The sequence below is a fragment of the Chenopodium quinoa genome, unplaced genomic scaffold (genome assembly GCF_001683475.1).
Source record: "Chenopodium quinoa cultivar QQ74 unplaced genomic scaffold, ASM168347v1, whole genome shotgun sequence".
NCBI lineage: Eukaryota > Viridiplantae > Streptophyta > Magnoliopsida > Caryophyllales > Amaranthaceae > Chenopodium > Chenopodium quinoa.
The window spans coordinates 2725377-2744698 of record NW_018745323.1 but is presented as its reverse complement, the minus strand read 5'-3'; the positions used below and the strand labels follow the sequence as shown (position 1 = coordinate 2744698).

Sequence of the window (19322 nt, the reverse complement as noted above, 5' to 3'; positions counted from 1 at the left end):
GCATAATCAATCGCACCCTCATGAACCTTCTAGATCGTCACGTCACACCCAATCCCACGCCTCACAATTTCGTCTCAACCCACAACATAGTTTTTACGACCCTTCCAAGTCCCAACAATCTCTGGTTTCGCCTCTTCGTCTCTCACAAATCAGACGTCGTTTCACTCCCCATCATCGTCTTCTTTCACGGCGGTTAATAGAAAGAGAAGATAAGAAATTTAGGGAGTGTAAGTTAAATAGGAGTGAAGGTGAGATCTGAGTGTTTTCAAGGGTTTTATGAAAAAAATGTAAATAAAAATAGGAAATTTTGTGAAAACTACCTATTATAGTCCAGAATTTGTGAGAAACTACCTATTAAAAAAAATGTTGTAATTGACTACCTAATTTTCGAAAAATAGTGTAATTTACTACCTTACGCCGGATTATGAAGGAGTTTGATCAAAGTTCTCCGGTGTTGACTTGGTCACGTGACCATCACGTGACACTTAATGACCCTTTTCTTTCACCAAGTGTCACGTGACCAAGTCAATGCCGGAGAATTTTGGTCAAACTCCTTCATAATCCGGCGTAAAGGTAGTAAATTACAACATTTTAAAAAATTTAGGTAGTCAATTACAACATTTTTTTTAATAGGTAGTTTCTCGCAAATTCTGGATTATAATAGGTAGTTTTTCACAAAATTTCCATAAAAATATTTCATTTCTTCCAATTCTTTGTAAATTTCAATTGGTTTGTATTATTGATTATTTATTTGTATCTTAGTTGTACTTAAATTGTTCTAATTGTGTGAAGTTTGGTTAATAAATTGTTAAATATTTTTCACATTTTGGGTATCAAATTACTATCATACCAAATTTGGGTACCCGATTACCCGACTCGAGTAAATCGGGTTTTCGAAACCCGGATACCCGAGTTTTTTGGGTCAGGTCATGGGCCGGCTTTCAAATTATCCGAAGATTCGGGTACCCGTCTTTTCGGATACCAACACCCCGCTATTAGTAATTTATGTGTCAAACAAAGAAACACTATATATGTTGCGTGATAATTTTTTTTTTTTGGAGGAAATATTGCGTAATACTTACAATACCATATACGAAGTTTTTTTTTTTTTTTTTTTTTTTTTTGAAAGGGAAAGTAATTTTGATTAAAGTCGTGTGAGTTGGTTTACTTAGCATTTTCTATAAATAAGCTCTAGAGCACTAGTTTTTTCTTCGTTCTCAAACTTCAGAAGTAGAAAACGAACAGAACCCAAAAAATGGCTGATATATATCCCCAACTTTCAACCACAATAATCCTCCTTATGTTCTCTCTTACAATCGTAACATCAACCACAACCCCCAACGGCGTAGACTCCCTTGTCTTAGATGTCGAAGGGAACCCACTCGAAGCAGGCTCATCTTACTACGTGAAGGTTCAATGGGCACTCAAGAGGGGGGGGGTGAATTGAGTGTTAAGTAATCGTTGGCTAATTTTGCTTCTTTTCGGATTATGTGTGAGGAACCAGTTGTGCTGGTTCCCGTACGCAGCGGAATATAAATAAGCAATAAAGAAGACAACAAATTTAACGAAATAAAACAAAACAATAAAGAACACAACAAATTTAACGAGGTTCAGCCAACTCAGGCCTACGTCCTCCTATCCTAAGTTCTTTATTAATCTACTCCGAAAAACAAAGACAAAGAACACTCTGCTGTTTCCCTACTCCGGGAACCAGCAAACCCCACACTCTACTCCGAGTGTGCTCTCGACTTACACTCGTAAGCCCAATGTGTTTGAACTCACAAACACTCACCCAGCCTTTAACCCCTTTGTTAAAGACTCAATACAAGAATCAAGAACTCTCCTTTGATCTCACTTCTACGAAGCTAATTAAGAGAAAAAGTTTAAGTACTAGAATGCTCTTGTATATAACTTGATGAATGGGATTAGTGCTTAAGTATATGCTCTCAAATAATTGCTCTTTTAATTTCTAGAGAGGCACACGAAATATGTGAAATAAGATGAGTTTATATAAGCTTAGATTCCTAAAACCTAGTTTCCTTAAATTACACAATCTTAGAGAATAAGATATAATGTAATTTTAGGAAAGTTTTTATCTTATTTGATTTAATCACAAAGATAGAATCAATTAAGATAAATACTCCTAGTTTTTAGGTAACCAAGAATATTTCATCTTATTTCCAGCTGCACAAAATATTTTCAAAATAATCTTTTCGAAAAAATCTTTTTGTAAAATCTTTTTCCAAAACAGCAGCTCGAATATTTCGTACAGTGAACCTGGTTCCCCGACCTGGTTCCCTGAATTGAAACATGTTATGAAACCTGTTCCAACTTTGTACCAGATTTCATATCATACTTCAATATACTTTTAAGCACTTATATAACCCAAACATGCAAGCATACTACGGAGCATATTACATGAAAACCTAGATAACATATTAAAGCATAAATCGTCTTTTCTTCATGTAATCTTCAAGACTTGAATCTTCCTTGAATACTTCTATTATGAGCAAACAATCTTTCTTCGAAATATCTTCGAAAGACTTCTATGCTCCAAGTCTTGGAATCAACTCAACTACTGCACATGTAACATGGTTAATGCACAATAAAGAGTATGTGACTGCTTTTCCGCATAGCAGTCAAGGAAACGGTTCATACTGGTTCCCCACCAGTACATAGCACATTTATCATCTAACTGTTTCCTGTATATAGATAAGTTAGTTCAATAGATAACTCATATAATCAATAACTTATCTAGGGAAACAGTGTTCTATTATAGCTGGTTCCAACCAACTGTTTTCAACACTTATTAAAACCTGTTTCCCATAGCTGTTTGTCATCATTCAAAACCATCATTCAAAACCTAAGGGACTCAACAAATTCCCCCTTTTTGATGATGACAAACTTTTGAAGTTCCTGAACCTGTGGACATGCTCAAAAGGAAAACCGTCAAAAACTTCAAGGACTCAAGACTCTTTGGAACAAGTCAGTTAGGCCAACTGGTTCCCTAAACAGAAAATAGAAAATACGAAATAAAAAGACTCAAACTGAGACTCAATCTAAACTAGCTAAACCTTAGGCTTCAACTTCAGACTACTTCCCCCTTTTGGCATCATTAAAAAGTATCCACAAGTAAAAGCAATGTGCACAAGTTAATGTGCTTATCCATACAATGGCATCAACCACCATTCAAGCATTATGCTGCAAAAAGAGATTAGTCAAACAGTTCATACCATAGCAGAGTTAGTAGTTCATACAAGCCAACAAAGTTCAACCAAAGAAGCCCAAATCCATCCAAAAAGAAAGTTCATGGAATGGAGAGAAGTAGACAGACCAACAAAATCAGTTATTTTAGAATAAACATGAGGGTGAGGAAACAAGAACAGAAACAGCATCACTCCTCATCATCATTCTCGTTCCCTTCCTCCTCCTCGAACTTTGCAACATCTTCTGTATTATCATCTGGTTCCTCTTCATCCCACTCAACCTTGTCATCATGCTCTACTTGAACCAATCTCATTATCTTACTAAGCATATTCTCATGGTTCTCCAATCTGTTTCAGAACCACTTCCTGACCTGCTGGTTCCTCTATTTTTTTTTTTTTTTTTTTTTTTTTTTTTTTTTATAAATCATGAGAGATATGTACTGATTCAGAATGTTCTCCTTGTTGCATAACGAGTGCAAAACTAGCATCACATCAATCAAGCAAAGAGGTTCTTGCTGGTACCCTTTTTCTCTTGGTTCCTGGAACAGCGTCAATGGACTGTTCCTCCTGCACCTTCTCAGTGAACTTCTTTAATTGAGTTACTCTACTTCGTACCATGGTCTTAGCAGTGGGTGTCTCCTCATAATAACCAACAACCTCTATTTCATCCTTTTCACTCTGACTTTTCTGAATTTCCTCCAACTTCGGACTTAAGGACATTTATGCTTCCTTCTGATGTTCCCCCTGAGACTGAGCTGGTTCCTTGAGTGAACAGTAACCAAATGAACAATGATGAATTTAAAGCATACGAGAGAGAGAGAGAGAATTTCGAGTGATGATGATTGATGATCTGCACAAAGGGTTAGTGTATATTTTTAACAATGAAGCACAAAGAGAGAAGAAGGAAAGAAAAGAGTTAGTTGAGCCAATAAAAAGCAACTGTAAAGGATATTTTTAAATTGAAATCAAAAATTTGGTAATTATCTTTTACCATAATTATCTCAACCAACTATAAATAAGGCATATGATATGTTTGCCTTTTATATGGGATTAAATAACTGAAATAAGATAAATTCCTTCCAAAAGGAAATATCTTATAGTAATCTTCCGAAAATAAAAGATATTATCGGATGACATATCAGAGCTGGTCTGCTGTTTCCCTTTGCTGGTACCTGTATAGAACCATGTCACGCTGTTTCTGGCAATTCAGCCTGATTTCACCTGTTTCTTACAACAATGATTCTCAATCCTTTTGAGATTTTGAACCATCTACACAACACTTGAAAGATATCAACATAAGTATGTACACACACTATACAAGAGAATACCATTCTAACCAATCATTGAAGGAAGTAATTGAAGCCAATACCTAAAATCTAACTAGACCTAAAAGGACTCTTAACCTACAAAAAGACTCTCTACACAAAGGCTTTGTGAAGATATCAGCAATTTTGATCTTCACTTTTACAAAACAACATCTCCACCAATCCTTTTTCCACATTGTCTCTTAAAAAATGGTGTCTTATTTCAATGTGTTTTGTCTTGGAGTGTTGCACAGGATTCTTTGAAATATTGATTGCACTAGTGTTATCACAGAAAATAGGAACACTTTTATAAATAACACCAAAATCTTTCAGCTGGTTCCTTATCCACAGTAGCTGGGAACAGCATGAAGCTGCAGCTATATATTCAGACTCTGCTGTGGATAGGGCCACTGAATTTTGCTTTTTAGAACCCCATGAAATTAGACAAGAGCCAAGAAAGTGTGCCATACCTGATGTGCTCTTTCTATCAACTAAGAAACCAGCATAATCTGCATCTGTGTATCCAATAAGATCAATGGTACTGCCTTTGGGGTACCACAATCCCAGATTTGCTGTTCCTACAAGATACCTAAGTATCCTTCTAACAGCCTTCAAGTGAGATTCCTTTGGATTGCTTTGAAACCTAGCACACAAACCAACAGAAAACACAATGTCAGGTCTACTAGCTGTTAGGTAAAGTAGAGAACCTATCATTCCTCTATAAAGAGAAGCTTCAACATCTTTTCCCTTAAGATCAGCATCTAATTTTGTAGATGGGGGAACAGGTGTATCATAAGCTTTGCTGTTCTCCATGCCGAATTTTTTCAGCAACTCTTTTAAGTACTTTTGTTGATGGATCATTATTCCATCATCCATTTGCTTAATCTGCAGCCCTAGGAAGAATCCTAGTTCTCCCATCATGCTCATTTCAAATTCACTCTGCATAAGATTAGCAAATTCATCACATAAAACCTGATTAGTAGCACCAAATAAAATATCATCAACATAAATTTGTACTACAATCAAGTGTTTCCCCCTGGTTCTTATGAACAAGGTCTTGTCTACTGTTCCCCTCTTGTAATCATTTGCCATCAAGAAATTGGACAATCTTTCATACCAAGCCCTCGGAGCTTGTTTCAATCCATATAATGCTTTGTCCAACTTGTACACATGTTGGGGGAACAGTGCATCTTCAAAACCAGGTGGCTGCTCCACATATACTTCTTCCTTTAAATATCCATTGAGGAAGGCAGTCTTTACATCCATCTGAAACAGCTTAAAATTCATGTGAGCAGCATAAGCAATTAAAATCCTAATAGCCTCTAGCCTAGCTACTGGTGCAAACGTCTCATCATAGTCAATTCCTTCTTGTTGATTGTACCCTTGCACCACTAGCCTTGCTTTGTTTCTGACTATAGTACCAAGGTCATCTAACTTGTTTCTAAAGACCCATCTAGTGCCAATGACTGATCTTTCCTTGGGACGGGGAACCAGGTGCCAAACCTGGTTCCTCTGAAACTGATTTAACTCATCTTGCATAGCTAGTACCCAATCAGGATCAGTCAATGCCATTTTATAGTCAGTAGGCTCTTCATTAGACAGGAAAGAATAGAAAGCACAAAAGTTTTGAAAAACATTTGTTCTCGTTTGAATCCCCTTATTTATATCACTAATTATTTGATCAGTGGGATGAGAAGATTGATATCTATAACTTTTAAAATTAAGACTGTTTTGTGCTTTCTCATTAAGTTGGGAACCAGCATGTTCATGGATCTCTCCTTCTTCTGAGGAGCCAGGAGGATTCACATTCATGCTGTTTCCTCTATCATTACTTACCTCAGGTTCAGGGGTGGTACCTTCTTCTGTTCCCCCTGAACTCATTACCTGTCTATTATTTGAGGAACCATCAGGACTTGGTTCCCCTTCAGAGTCCTCATTATCTTCATTTTCTTCTCTAGGCACTTCATCATTATCATCTGGTGGAGTATTTGGTAGGCCTAGATCTGCTTGCACTTCATCCGTGGGACCAGTATACTGGTTCCCCGTGAAATCCATCAATCCAATCACTTCATCAGGTTGTACCTGCGCAATCTCAGAAGACATGTTAAATTCATCAAAAATGACATGGACACTCTCCTCAACACGAAGAGTCCTTTTATTAAAGACTCTATATGCTTTGCTGTGAGAAGAGTATCCAAGGAAGATTCCCTCATCACTTCTAGGATCAAATTTATCAAGCTGGTCCTTCCCATTATTATGCACATAACATTTACATCCAAAAATGCGAAAATATGTAATGTTGGGCTTTCGACCTTTAAGCAGTTCATAGGGAGTCTTATTTAACTTTGGTCTAATGAGACCTCTATTCAATATATAGCAAGCAGTGTCAACAGCTTCTCCCCAAAAACTCTTTGGGAGACCACTCTCAATGAGCATCGTCCTCGCCATCTCCTCAAGAGTTCTATTCTTCCTTTCTACAACACCATTTTGTTGAGGTGTTCTAGGGGCTGAGAAGTTGTGATTAACTCCATGTTCCCTACAATAATCAATAAAGTTAGCATTTTCAAATTCAGTACCATGGTCTGATCTTACCGAGACCAGCTTGTGGGTGAGCTGGTTCTCCACTTGTTTCACCAATGTTACCCATTCTTCAAACGTTTCATCCTTTGTGTGTAACATCATTACCCAAGTGTACCTAGAATAATCATCAACCATAACACAGACATATCTATGACCTCTTCGACTTTGTACTCTCATGGGACCACACAAATCAATGTGTACAAGTTCGAAGGGTCTGCTGGTACTCAAAACAGTTTTAGACTTAAAAGAAATTTTGACCTGTTTCCCCCTTACACATTCAGAACAAACTTTATCAGCTTCATACTTAATGTTAGGAAGGCCTACAACTAAGTCACGTGTTTTAAGTTTGTTTAGAAGTGTTAGGCTAGCATGTCCAAACCTCTTATGCCAAATCCATTGATTATTGACAGAAACAGCTCTCAAACAGATGGACTTGTCTTGAGGGATTTTATCTAAGAAGGTGATGTAAACATCATGCTTCCTGGTTCCCTCACATACAAGTTCTCCTGTTTGTGAGTTAACTATGTGACATAGGTTGGCTTGAAACTCAACTATATTACCTTTGTCACATAATTGAGAAATACTCAAGAGATTATGTTGCAAGCCTTCAACATAATAAACATCATCTATTGCGTTAGAAAGTGTCTTACCAACCTTACCTAAACCAGTGATGGTTCCCTTGCTGTTATCCCCAAAGGTGACACTTCCTCCATCAAAGGCCACTAGTGAAAGGAATTGATCTTTATCCCCGGACATGTGTCTTGAGCAACCACTGTCCAAATACCAATAGGTGTCTCCCTTCACTCTAGCCTCCAAGAGCAAATCAAACATTAGTTTTAGGAACCCAAACATACTTGGGTCCCTTTTCAACAACATTAACATCTTGTTGATCCTTTCTTCTCCACACATATTTTACACCCTTGCTGTTCTTATTAGCACTAATTTTCTTAGCTGGACATTCATGTATCTTATGTCCATTTTTACCACAATGAAAACACACATGCATTTCTTTAGTCATGACATACTTGCCTCGTTGATATTCTTTGATCCAGGTGGTTTCTCTGGGAGACCAGTTAGTCCTGGTTCTCTGTCTAGTATAACCAAGACCAACTTTTCCTCTGTTTCCTCTTGATGAAGTCAGGTAATTTAAGGATTCTTGAGTATTCAATAATTTGTCCACATGTCTATGACTATCATTAAGTTCTTTTTCTCTGGTTTCAAGTGTTTTAGTTAACAATTCGTTTTTCTCTTTAAGAAAATCAAAGTTACTTTTTAAAGCTTCGAATTGTAGATTAAGTTTTGAAACCATAGAGTCAATAGACATGTCAACAGTCACTGGTTGCTTGTCCTTTTTCAGTTGATTGATTTCCGCATGCAAATCACAAATATTACTTTCATACTTATCAATCGTATTACTGACATCTACACTGGTACCTGTAGGGGAAACAGTGAACTGTGCAGCTTTAAGTGAAGCAATTTCCTTGTGAGAGTTTTCCAGGTTGTAAGCCAATGTTTCAAAGGCCTTCAACAAGGAAGTTCTAGTACACGAATTTGCTTTACTTATAGCTACTGAAAAATCAAGAGTATCACTAGTGGTTGATAAGTCTCTAGGGAACCAGGAGGTCAGATCCTCTTCACCATCAATTGGTTCAAACGATCTTTCCTTTTCTAGTTCCACTTTACACTTGTCCAATTCAACCTCTAGTTCTGCTACTTGATTTTTTAGTTCATAACAGACTCCTTCTAGATGATCACAACTAGCAATAGCAATATTACATTCACCACGTTTTTCTTTTAATTCTCTTTTGCAAGTTATGTATGTTTCACTTAGTTTATAGCATTCATCTAGTAAGGAATCAATACAAGCAAGCATATTTTCTCTATCATATTCATGCATATCTTCTCTAATTTGCTCTAAGCTTACCTTGCGTTCATGTAGTACATCCTTCTTTGCCATAAAGCATTTGTTGAATGTACTGGTTCCCCCTCTGGTTCCTGGACCAGTGCTGTTTTCCTTGATGTTTGTAAAGGCAGTTAGGCAAACATCTGAGTTGGGTGATCCTTCTTCTTCATCTGACCCTGAGTCAGAGTCTCCCCACATGGAAGCTATCATGGCATTCTTGTATGCTTGTTTATCTCCGGATTTAGACTGTTTGTCATTCCACTTAGGACAATCTCGAATAAGATGTCCTTTTTCTCCACACTTGAAACATCCTGTAGAAGAAGAATTAGAGTTAGATTTTTTATAGTTTTTAAAATGCTTACCTTTGAAATTCTTTCTTTGATCTCGAAGAGATCTCTCAAATCTTTTTGCAATCATGCTAATTTCATCTTCATCATCTTCTACTGTTCCCTTAAGCGCCATGCCTCTTGCTGGTTCCTTCTCAGACTTAGATTCAATCAGCATCTCATGGGTCATAAGGGAACCAATCAGCTGTTCCAGAGACAAGGTAGACAGATCCTTTGCTTCATATACTGCTGTTACCTTGGCTGTCCATGCATCTGTTAAACTACGCAATAATTTTCTCACAAGATCCTCGTCAGATAAATTTTTACCAAGAGATCTAAGATCATTTACAATAGTCATAAACCTACGAAAGCAATCATTGATTTTTTCATTTTTATTCATGGCAAACAATTCATATTTAGACATGATTAAATCAATTTTAGACCGTTTTACCTCACTGGTTCCCTCAAACGCAAGTTCAAGGGTGTCCCATATCTCCTTAGCACTACTGCAGCCAGATATACGATTTGTTTCGGTCTCACCTATTGCTTGTTGTAGTATTGACATTGCCTTAGCATTCTTCTCCAGCAACTTGTAATCAGCAGTGACCAATTCGCTATCTTTCTTGGGAACCTGGTTCCCCTCAACATCTGTCTTGAGAATGATATTAGGACCATTTTTAACTACGAGCCAGCATTCATAATCAATACCCATGATAACATTCTGGATCCTGTTCTTCCACCAAGCATAATTATTTCCATTAAACTTGGGTGACTTGTTGTCATAACCGATTGCACTTAATTCTTGAGTACTCATTCTTAACTCCTCTAGATGTTACTCTTTCGAGAAGCTTAGGCTCTGATACCAATTGAAGGTTCAATGGGCACTCAAGAGGGGGGGGGGGTGAATTGAGTGTTAAGTAATCGTTGGCTAATTTTGCTTCTTTTCGGATTATGTGTGAGGAACCAGTTGTGCTGGTTCCCGTACGCAGCGGAATATAAATAAGCAATAAAGAAGACAACAAATTTAACGAAATAAAACAAAACAATAAAGAACACAACAAATTTAACGAGGTTCCGCCAACTCAGGCCTACGTCCTCCTATCCTAAGTTCTTTATTAATCTACTCCGAAAAACAAAGACAAAGAACACTCTGCTGTTTCCCTACTCCGGGAACCAGCAAACCCCACACTCTACTCCGAGTGTGCTCTCGACTTACACTCGTAAGCCCAATGTGTTTGAACTCACAAACACTCACCCAGCCTTTAACCCCTTTGTTAAAGACTCAATACAAGAATCAAGAACTCTCCTTTGATCTCACTTCTACGAAGCTAATTAAGAGAAAAAGTTTAAGTACTAGAATGCTCTTGTATATAACTTGATGAATGGGATTAGTGCTTAAGTATATGCTCTCAAATAATTGCTCTTTTAATTTCTAGAGAGGCACACGAAATATGTGAAATAAGATGAGTTTATATAAGCTTAGATTCCTAAAACCTAGTTTCCTTAAATTACACAATCTTAGAGAATAAGATATAATGTAATTTTAGGAAAGTTTTTATCTTATTTGATTTAATCACAAAGATAGAATCAATTAAGATAAATACTCCTAGTTTTTAGGTAACCAAGAATATTTCATCTTATTTCCAGCTGCACAAAATATTTTCAAAATAATCTTTTCGAAAAAATCTTTTTGTAAAATCTTTTTCCAAAACAGCAGCTCGAATATTTCGTACAGTGAACCTGGTTCCCCGACCTGGTTCCCTGAATTGAAACATGTTATGAAACCTGTTCCAACTTTGTACCAGATTTCATATCATACTTCAATATACTTTTAAGCACTTATATAACCCAAACATGCAAGCATACTACGGAGCATATTACATGAAAACCTAGATAACATATTAAAGCATAAATCGTCTTTTCTTCATGTAATCTTCAAGACTTGAATCTTCCTTGAATACTTCTATTATGAGCAAACAATCTTTCTTCGAAATATCTTCGAAAGACTTCTATGCTCCAAGTCTTGGAATCAACTCAACTACTGCACATGTAACATGATTAATGCACAATAAAGAGTATGTGACTGCTTTTCCGCATAGCAGTCAAGGAAACGGTTCATACTGGTTCCCCACCAGTACATAGCACATTTATCATCTAACTGTTTCCTGTATATAGATAAGTTAGTTCAATAGATAACTCATATAATCAATAACTTATCTAGGGAAACAGTGTTCTATTATAGCTGGTTCCAACCAACTGTTTTCAACACTTATTAAAACCTGTTTCCCATAGCTGTTTGTCATCATTCAAAACCATCATTCAAAACCTAAGGGACTCAACACTACGTCCGCACTGAACTTTCAAAACTCAGAATAGGGGGTGGCCTAGTCGAGTTATCCAAACCAAACCAACCTGAATGCCCTCAATACGTAGCCTAATTAGCCGAAGGCTGGTACGGTGAAGCCCCAATAACATTCCTACCATCAGACCCATCACAAAAACACATCCACCTTTCCTCAGACCTTAACATAATCTTCAACACCTCATCTAGCGTCTGCTCACAAGGGGCATGGCAACTTACCCCCGACGCCAACTCCGGTAATCTCCTCTTGTCTACTGGAGGTGGTATTGGAAACCCGAGCCCTCAGACCGCAGCTAATTGGTTCAAGATAGAGAAAAGTATTACTGGTTCGGAGTTTTACCAGCTCGAATATTGTCCGTCTAGTAGTACAATCAATGGGTTTACAGCTAAGGAAGATATCGTATGCGGCGTTATTGACGCTTCTGTCGCCACAGATGACGACCGTATAATGTGGTTAGGTCCAGTTCCAAAAAGGCCAGATTTTTTCCACATTCTTAGTTTCATTAAAGCTTAAGTGTTGCATTGTCTTAAGCATATAAATAATAAACAAGGTTGTATGAAGTATAAATGTATGTTGTCGAACTTATCAATAAAACAATTTCATCTTGGAAATTTCTCTTCATCTGATTACTTAATTACAGTATGAATTATTTTTTTTAATTTATTTATTTTTTAATTTTTTTTTTTTTTTTTTTTTTTTGTGTTGGTAAAATTGGGTAATTTTCGAGTTAGATTAGATCGATCGTACAAGTGAGATTTTCACACCGCTATTTTAAACACTATGAAAACTCCCTTTGTTTTTTTTAAAAATGCATCATTAAGCGAAGTTTTAGAAAATTAATACTCCCTCCGTCCTTGAAAGTTCGACTCACTTTACAATTTTACGTTCTAGAATTAATAATTTTGATTAATAATAACTTCGGTTGTGTATAAGGGTCTGTTCACATTTACTTAATTTCAGTTCAATTCAGTTCAGTTCAGTTCTAATCAGTTCAGTTCAGCTCCAATCTGTTCAGTTCAGTTCAGTTTAGTTCCTAATTTCTCTCTCTCATAAAATATTTATTTCAGTTCAGTTCAGTTTAGTTCAGTTCATCTCCAATCAGTTCAGTTCAGTTCATCTCTAATCAGTTCAGTTCAGCTCAGCTCAGTAAATCTAAACAGGCCCTAAGTGAAAATTATAAAAACTTGATATATATAGATTATTTACAATAAGGCCGGGGAATCTAACAAGATATCACATGCTAATTTATTGATATTGTTTATCTCATAAAATGTGGTCAAAATTATTTTAGGTAGTGTTTGAAAACCTTGATTTCATTTGAAATGAAAGAATTCAATTCTTGAATTTAAATTCTCGAAATTCAATTCCAAAAATCAAGTTTGGGAAATTCCAGAATTTATATTCTAACATTTAAATTTCACCAAGTGTTTGGAAAAAATCTGCAATTAAAATTCAAGAATTAAAAACATTCAATAAATTTTAGTACTCCATAAGTTAGGCTAAATATGAAATCATACTCCTTATCAATTTCTTCGATCCCTGGTTTCTTAATTTTTTTTACCCCAATTTGATTTCTCTTTCCTTAAATTGCTTTGCTGCGTCTTCTTCATCATGTTCGTCGGAGCCAACATCGTTAATCTCGATATTGTTTCAATGTAAGTAAAAGATGTGTGTATTATACTTGATAGAGTTTAAACAATTAGCTTAAAGCTTTAATGGAGGATAGAAAAACTATAATAAGTATTATCATTCAAGAGTAGAATAATGGCAGTCGAATGATATGTACATGAGGCAAAAAAATAAATAAATAAAAAAAAAAAAAATAGAGCTTCCACAATAAACATATGAACATTCCAGGAATTTGAAATGACAACTTTTGTTATTGGATTTCAAATTCATTAAAATGGACATATTTGTTTAAAGGGTTGGATTTGTGTGAAATCCAATTCCAAATTTTAAATGTTTCCAAACAAGTTGATTGGGACAAATTCAGAATTTCAAATGAAATCCTATTTCTCAAACAAACCTATAATTATTTTGACCCCATGATTAGTAAGTGGATCTAATTTCAGAACGGAATAGTATAATATTGTGAGTGAGTGAATAATTTATTATAGTTAAAGTAAGATGGGACCATAAAAGAGAAAATATGTGTGAGAGAATAGATATTTCTACTATTTAATTGCGGATCATTGAAGAGAGAGAAATAATAAAATAATTTAAGTGGAATTTAAAGTAGAAGAGAGAATTAATTAGATATAATATAAAGTTGCCAAGTATAGAAGTGATGTGTTTAAAAAAAAATCACCCATAAAAGAAAAAATAATGCATTAAAAAAATTAAAAATAAATAAATAAAAAAGCAGGAGTAATTTCATTTTAATATATGGGGAATTGGATGTCCACAAGTTCTCCAAAATATCACCAGCAATAATTAGGGTAGATGAATGATAAAATGATAGTCCAATAGGTGGAAGATATTAAACGCATCTATTTCCTTGTAAACATGGCCTCCAAATTGTACTTTGCATATATAATACTACCTCCGTTTCTTTTTAGTTGACACGTTTTGACTTTAGCACTATTCATCCACCTCCATTTGACCGTATTTTGTGCTTTATACATAATGAAAAATATAGTCATGTGAAATCTTGTTAGATTCGCCAAGTTATATTCTTTCAAAATATCAACTTTTCAACATATTTACATATCGATAATTAAAGATATTAATGATTGAATAAGTGCATTGGAAAACGTGACTATAGAAACATGTCAACAAAAAAGAAACGGAGGAAGTAAAAAAATGATCAATATTGTCTAATAGAATTAGCTGATCTGGAGTTAAGTCGTTTATATATCCCATTGTAAGTAGCACAAAGTAAAAATTGTTTGATCATGAGTAATTTGTGTGGAATTTTCGAGAGTTTATATGAAATGTTCAATAGCTTATATCTAAATTTTAAAAATTATATTACAAAAATTTATATAAAATTTCAAATAACTTATATTTGGTTTTACAGACTCACATAATGTCTTCTCATTAAAAGGGGGAGAATAATTAATTAAAAAATTTGGCGAGTTAGCTTAATATCACAACTTTAGAATGCAATTCAATCTCACGTAACTTATAAGTATACAAACTTGAGAAAAGGGTACTTCCAATTGGATTTTTCATTCATTTAGTTAGGGACATATCGGTATAATCACTTCAATTTTGAAGGTCTTTCTACTGCCGTGTTTGTTCAGATTGGTAGACTCTGCGTGGATCTTGTGGTTTATGCTTGATTCAAATGGAATTGGAAATCTGTCAAGTTTGTATCTCCAATTAAATTATTGTCCTATATCTATCTATCTCCACAAATTGTGGTCTAAAAATCCTTCAGAGTACATAGGTAAATATATCAACGTTTTTTTTTTTTTTAACTGCAAGTGTAGTACATTGAAAACTATCAGACATCAGTACATGTCGCTACTTGGACTCTATGGTCTCTATCTAGCATTAGTAACAAGCCAACAACATTCTTATCTGCTTGGGTGACCTTGCAAATTTGAAGCTAAGGATAATGTAACCAAGAAATATATAGATAACAAGTGAAGGATATAAGTCCAATTTTTTCTATATAAAGAATAAATACTTTTTTTTTTTTGGATATTATACGAAAAGCTACCATATACGTTTCAAATTTTGTGAAAAACTATCTTTTATAAAAATACTAGATGAAGCCCGTGCGATGCACGGTTTGTTTGATTTTTTTTTAATAATGTTTTTTTTTGTATTTATGAGCCTAAAATTTGTTTTATATTTATATAAAATTCCTAATATTAAAAGATAATATATAATATTTAATTAATTTAAACTTAAAAATCTCATTCGCCAATTATTCTTACATGACATTTAAATTATTTAATTCTAAAATAAATTAATAATCTCTTATTTAATTGGCTACTACTAAGATTTATAATCCTACATGGCGCGCTGAGAAAATTAGATCCTACGTGGCTCTCTAAAAACTCGGGAAAAAACTCCCCTTTATATATATATATATATATATATATATATATATATATATATATATATATATACTAGTTTTGTGCCCCGTGCGATACCCAGGTTGTTTATTTAAAACTATACAACGTGGCACGACACTCAAATTTTATTTTATTGAAAATAAAATTCTAAATTAACAATTTTATCCTAAAATTCTATCCAAATTTAATTCATAATAAAATTATAAACTAACTTTTTTATCTTATGAAGTGTATTTAATCTATCCAACGTGGCGCGACACTTGGCGAAAAGTTAGAATGCCAAGTGTCGCTGCCTCGTGACCTGGCTAAAAGTTTAGCTTTATATATTAGTTATATGATTATTGTAAGTAACTTCCTTATAAAACACTAAATGTTATAAGAAACTACCTTATAAAATACTAAATGTTATAAGAAGTTACCTTTAGCTGGATTATTGCATTGAATAAGAGACGCTTAATGACCCGTTTTCAATCATATTTTTATCCTTTATCACCCAATTTCCCCATTGCCCCCTTATAACCCCTAATTTCGCTTTCCTTTCAATGTTAATCAAGCACATGGTAGTAACTTACCGCATTTAGTGTTTATATAAGGTAGTTTCTTACAACAAATTTTTTATAAGATAGTTTTTCACAAAATTTGAAGTATATAAGGTAGTTTTTAACAAAAAAATTTCTTTTCTTTTTTGTTCCATCTAGTTCACCCTTAGGACTAATTCGGATTCAAGGATCAATTCTGGGTTGTTAGGCTCTAGTCCCCTTCCAATTCACTACAAAAAAATAGCTCGATTTTGACGAACATGAAAAAATGTTGGAAGTCCCGATTTTCTGATGAATTTTGTGAGAAACTACCTAGTAAACCTAAATTTTGTGAAAAATTACCTTTTTTTTTGTAAGAAACTACCTAATAAAAGGTAAAATGTTGTAAGATACTACATTTGACCGAATTTCTAGACTTAATTTTACGATGATTGCTTCTCAAGGTGGTAAGGTTATTTTCGAGGTGGTTGGAGGATATTTTGAGTTGTTGAGAGTAGATTAATGCTTCGGGGTGGTAACTTTGGGTTATAGGTGGTGGTAAGGCAATTTTAAGCAAGTTGTGTTAGTTTTGGGAATGAAAGCAGTGGTTTGAGAGTGTTTTGAGGCCGAACAACAGTGGAAATCCGATATGGGTAGTATTTTATAGCATTTTACCTAAAGTTAGGTTGTCTTTTTATTTATTTTATTATAACATTTTTTTAAGAGGTAGTTTCTCTCAAAATATGGGTTTTATTAGTTAGTTTTTAACAAAAAATTCTAATATAAACAAAGAATAAAAAAAAAACCTTCATTTGTAACTATTTATGCAATTTGATCGAGATTTAGCACTAATTCGGCTTAAAATACCCAAATGCATAGTGGTTTGGGAGTAAATTCTTACCAAGAATATGAATTAAACACAAAATCGACAATCGAGATCTGTTTATTGAATGCAATGAAAAGATTTTGGGGCTTACCAGCGGTTAGTACACCAGTGAAAGTCCCTACAAATAATATTCACAACCGAGATCAAGAAGAATAAATGAGATGCAAAAAACAAGAGAGAAGAGTAAAAAAATTCTTCTAAAAACAAAAAATCTAATAACGGAGGCTAGGAAAAACCCTAGAGAATACCCTAAGTAGCATAAATTAACTAGTTTTCAGCCCGTGCAATATAATGCACTGGTTTTTTTGGCATATTTAAACTAGAGAAATATGTGAAAAGGGACCTTTTTAGTGGTCTATGTATTGTAAATGGACATTTTCAGTGAAAAGTTGTGAAAAAATTACCTTTTAAGTTGTATTGTTTTTTAAGGGGGTATATGGCTGAGTTTTTTTAGTGGTCAACACCGAAACTCCAACATTGATTTTCACATGTTAGTCACGTGAATGAGTTAAGAAAAATAAAAATAATAATAAAAAACTTCCCCAAATTTCCCTCCATTCTCGAACTACCCCTTTCATTTTCTCTCTTTTGCTTTCTTTGTCTCTCCTCCTCTCTAATTCATCACTTATGTACTCTGCAAATGGAGGGCCAAACATTTACACATTCTGCCATTGTTGGTGAACACTAAACAGTGAATTGAAAGGAATTTGAGAGCAATTGCAGATAAACTGGTTCTAGGGTTTGAACTCTATATCTGATATGTTAACTCTTTCTCTAACAAATTAGAGAGGAGGAGAGAGAAACTATTGTACTTTGTATTTTTTTTTAATTTTTTGAGTTACATGACTAACACGTGAAAGTCAAAGTCGGAGCTCCGACATTGACCATCAAGAAAACTCACCCAAGTACCCCCTAAAACAATAATACAACTTAAATATATTTTTTTTCACAACTTTTCACAACTTTTCACTTAAAAGGTCATTTTACGAAAAGTCGATTACTTTCAAGGTCCCTTTTCATATATTTCTCTTTTAAACTCAGTTATTTGTCAAATTATAAACACAAAGTGATATAATAAAGAAAAATCTTGGTGTAACGACTACATTGTGACAGTGGGGGTAACATTTTTTCTCTTATAAATACCAACTCTTACTAGCTCCTACTCTCCCATACCACTCAAACAACCTATAAACTAAAGCTCAAAAATTCTAAAGAAAATGACTCCCTTTCTCCCACCAGCAATTGCAATAACCATTCTTCTTTTGCTCCAACTCGTACCTCTCCCTACTTTGGCGGTCTCGATGCCCTCGACTGCTTATATTAGAGACGAGGATGGTGAACCGTTGCTAAACGGCGGAACCTATTACATTATCCCACAGAGAACCAATGGTGGAGGTCTCACCGTTGCCCAAAAAGCACAAACCACACCATGCCCTCTCTTTATAGCCCAAGAGAAAGATGGTTCATCTAATGGCCACGCTTTCAAAATCACTTCTCCAATAAGCTCAAAGTACCTTCCATTTGGTCCAACTGAATTCTACTTAACCAAAGTCACTACCACCTGCACGAAACCACTAGCGTGGCGATTAATCACGGATAATGCAACCGGACATATCTATGTGGCTGCAGGTACTACTCAGTCGCTCGGGCCGACTGCATTCAGTATTACAGGACCATTTTTTTATGTCCAACCATTTGAATATCAGATATTCTATTGTGACAATGTCTTATGCAAACTTGCTGGACTCTATGAGAACGGACTTTTGGGCATGAATCATGATGTTAATCTTGCCTATCGTTTCAGAAAAGCTTTTACCCACACTTCACAAGTTATGTGATGTTTAATTTTTATAATTTTGCCAGTGTTTCTTCCATGCTATGTAATTAATGTGAACAAATTCCTCCTTGGATTAATAATAAAACAATAATATGGCTGTTATTACATTTTTGTGCTTAATCATACTACTATATATTTAGGAAAATTTGTTGAAAATCATCTTATAAAAACCAAATTTGTTGAAAACCATCTTATAATTTTATTTTATTTTTATTTATTTATTTTTTTATTTATTTTTTTGTCAAAGCACACCTGTTTTAAATTCTTTTTTTTGTTGAATCCCACCACTTTTCAAATTTCGACTATCGATTGAAATTATCGGCGTTGATTAGCATGTGCACCTCACGTGATCTACTTAACCCCACTTTTCT

The 19322-nt window shown here is 34.7% G+C and overlaps 1 protein-coding gene and 1 pseudogene across 1 annotated transcript; both read left to right on the top strand.

Moving 5' to 3' along the window:
• The first annotated feature begins 1002 nt into the window (after positions 1 to 1002).
• Positions 1003 to 12597, top strand: LOC110712390 (annotated as a pseudogene).
• A 5734-nt stretch (positions 12598 to 18331) lies between these two features.
• On the top strand, positions 18332 to 18952 carry LOC110712515 (trypsin inhibitor 1B-like). The gene has a single exon (XM_021890979.1). The coding sequence runs from the start codon at positions 18332 to 18334 to the stop codon at positions 18950 to 18952; it is 621 nt and encodes a 206-aa protein (XP_021746671.1).
• Positions 18953 to 19322: the final 370 nt, after the last annotated feature.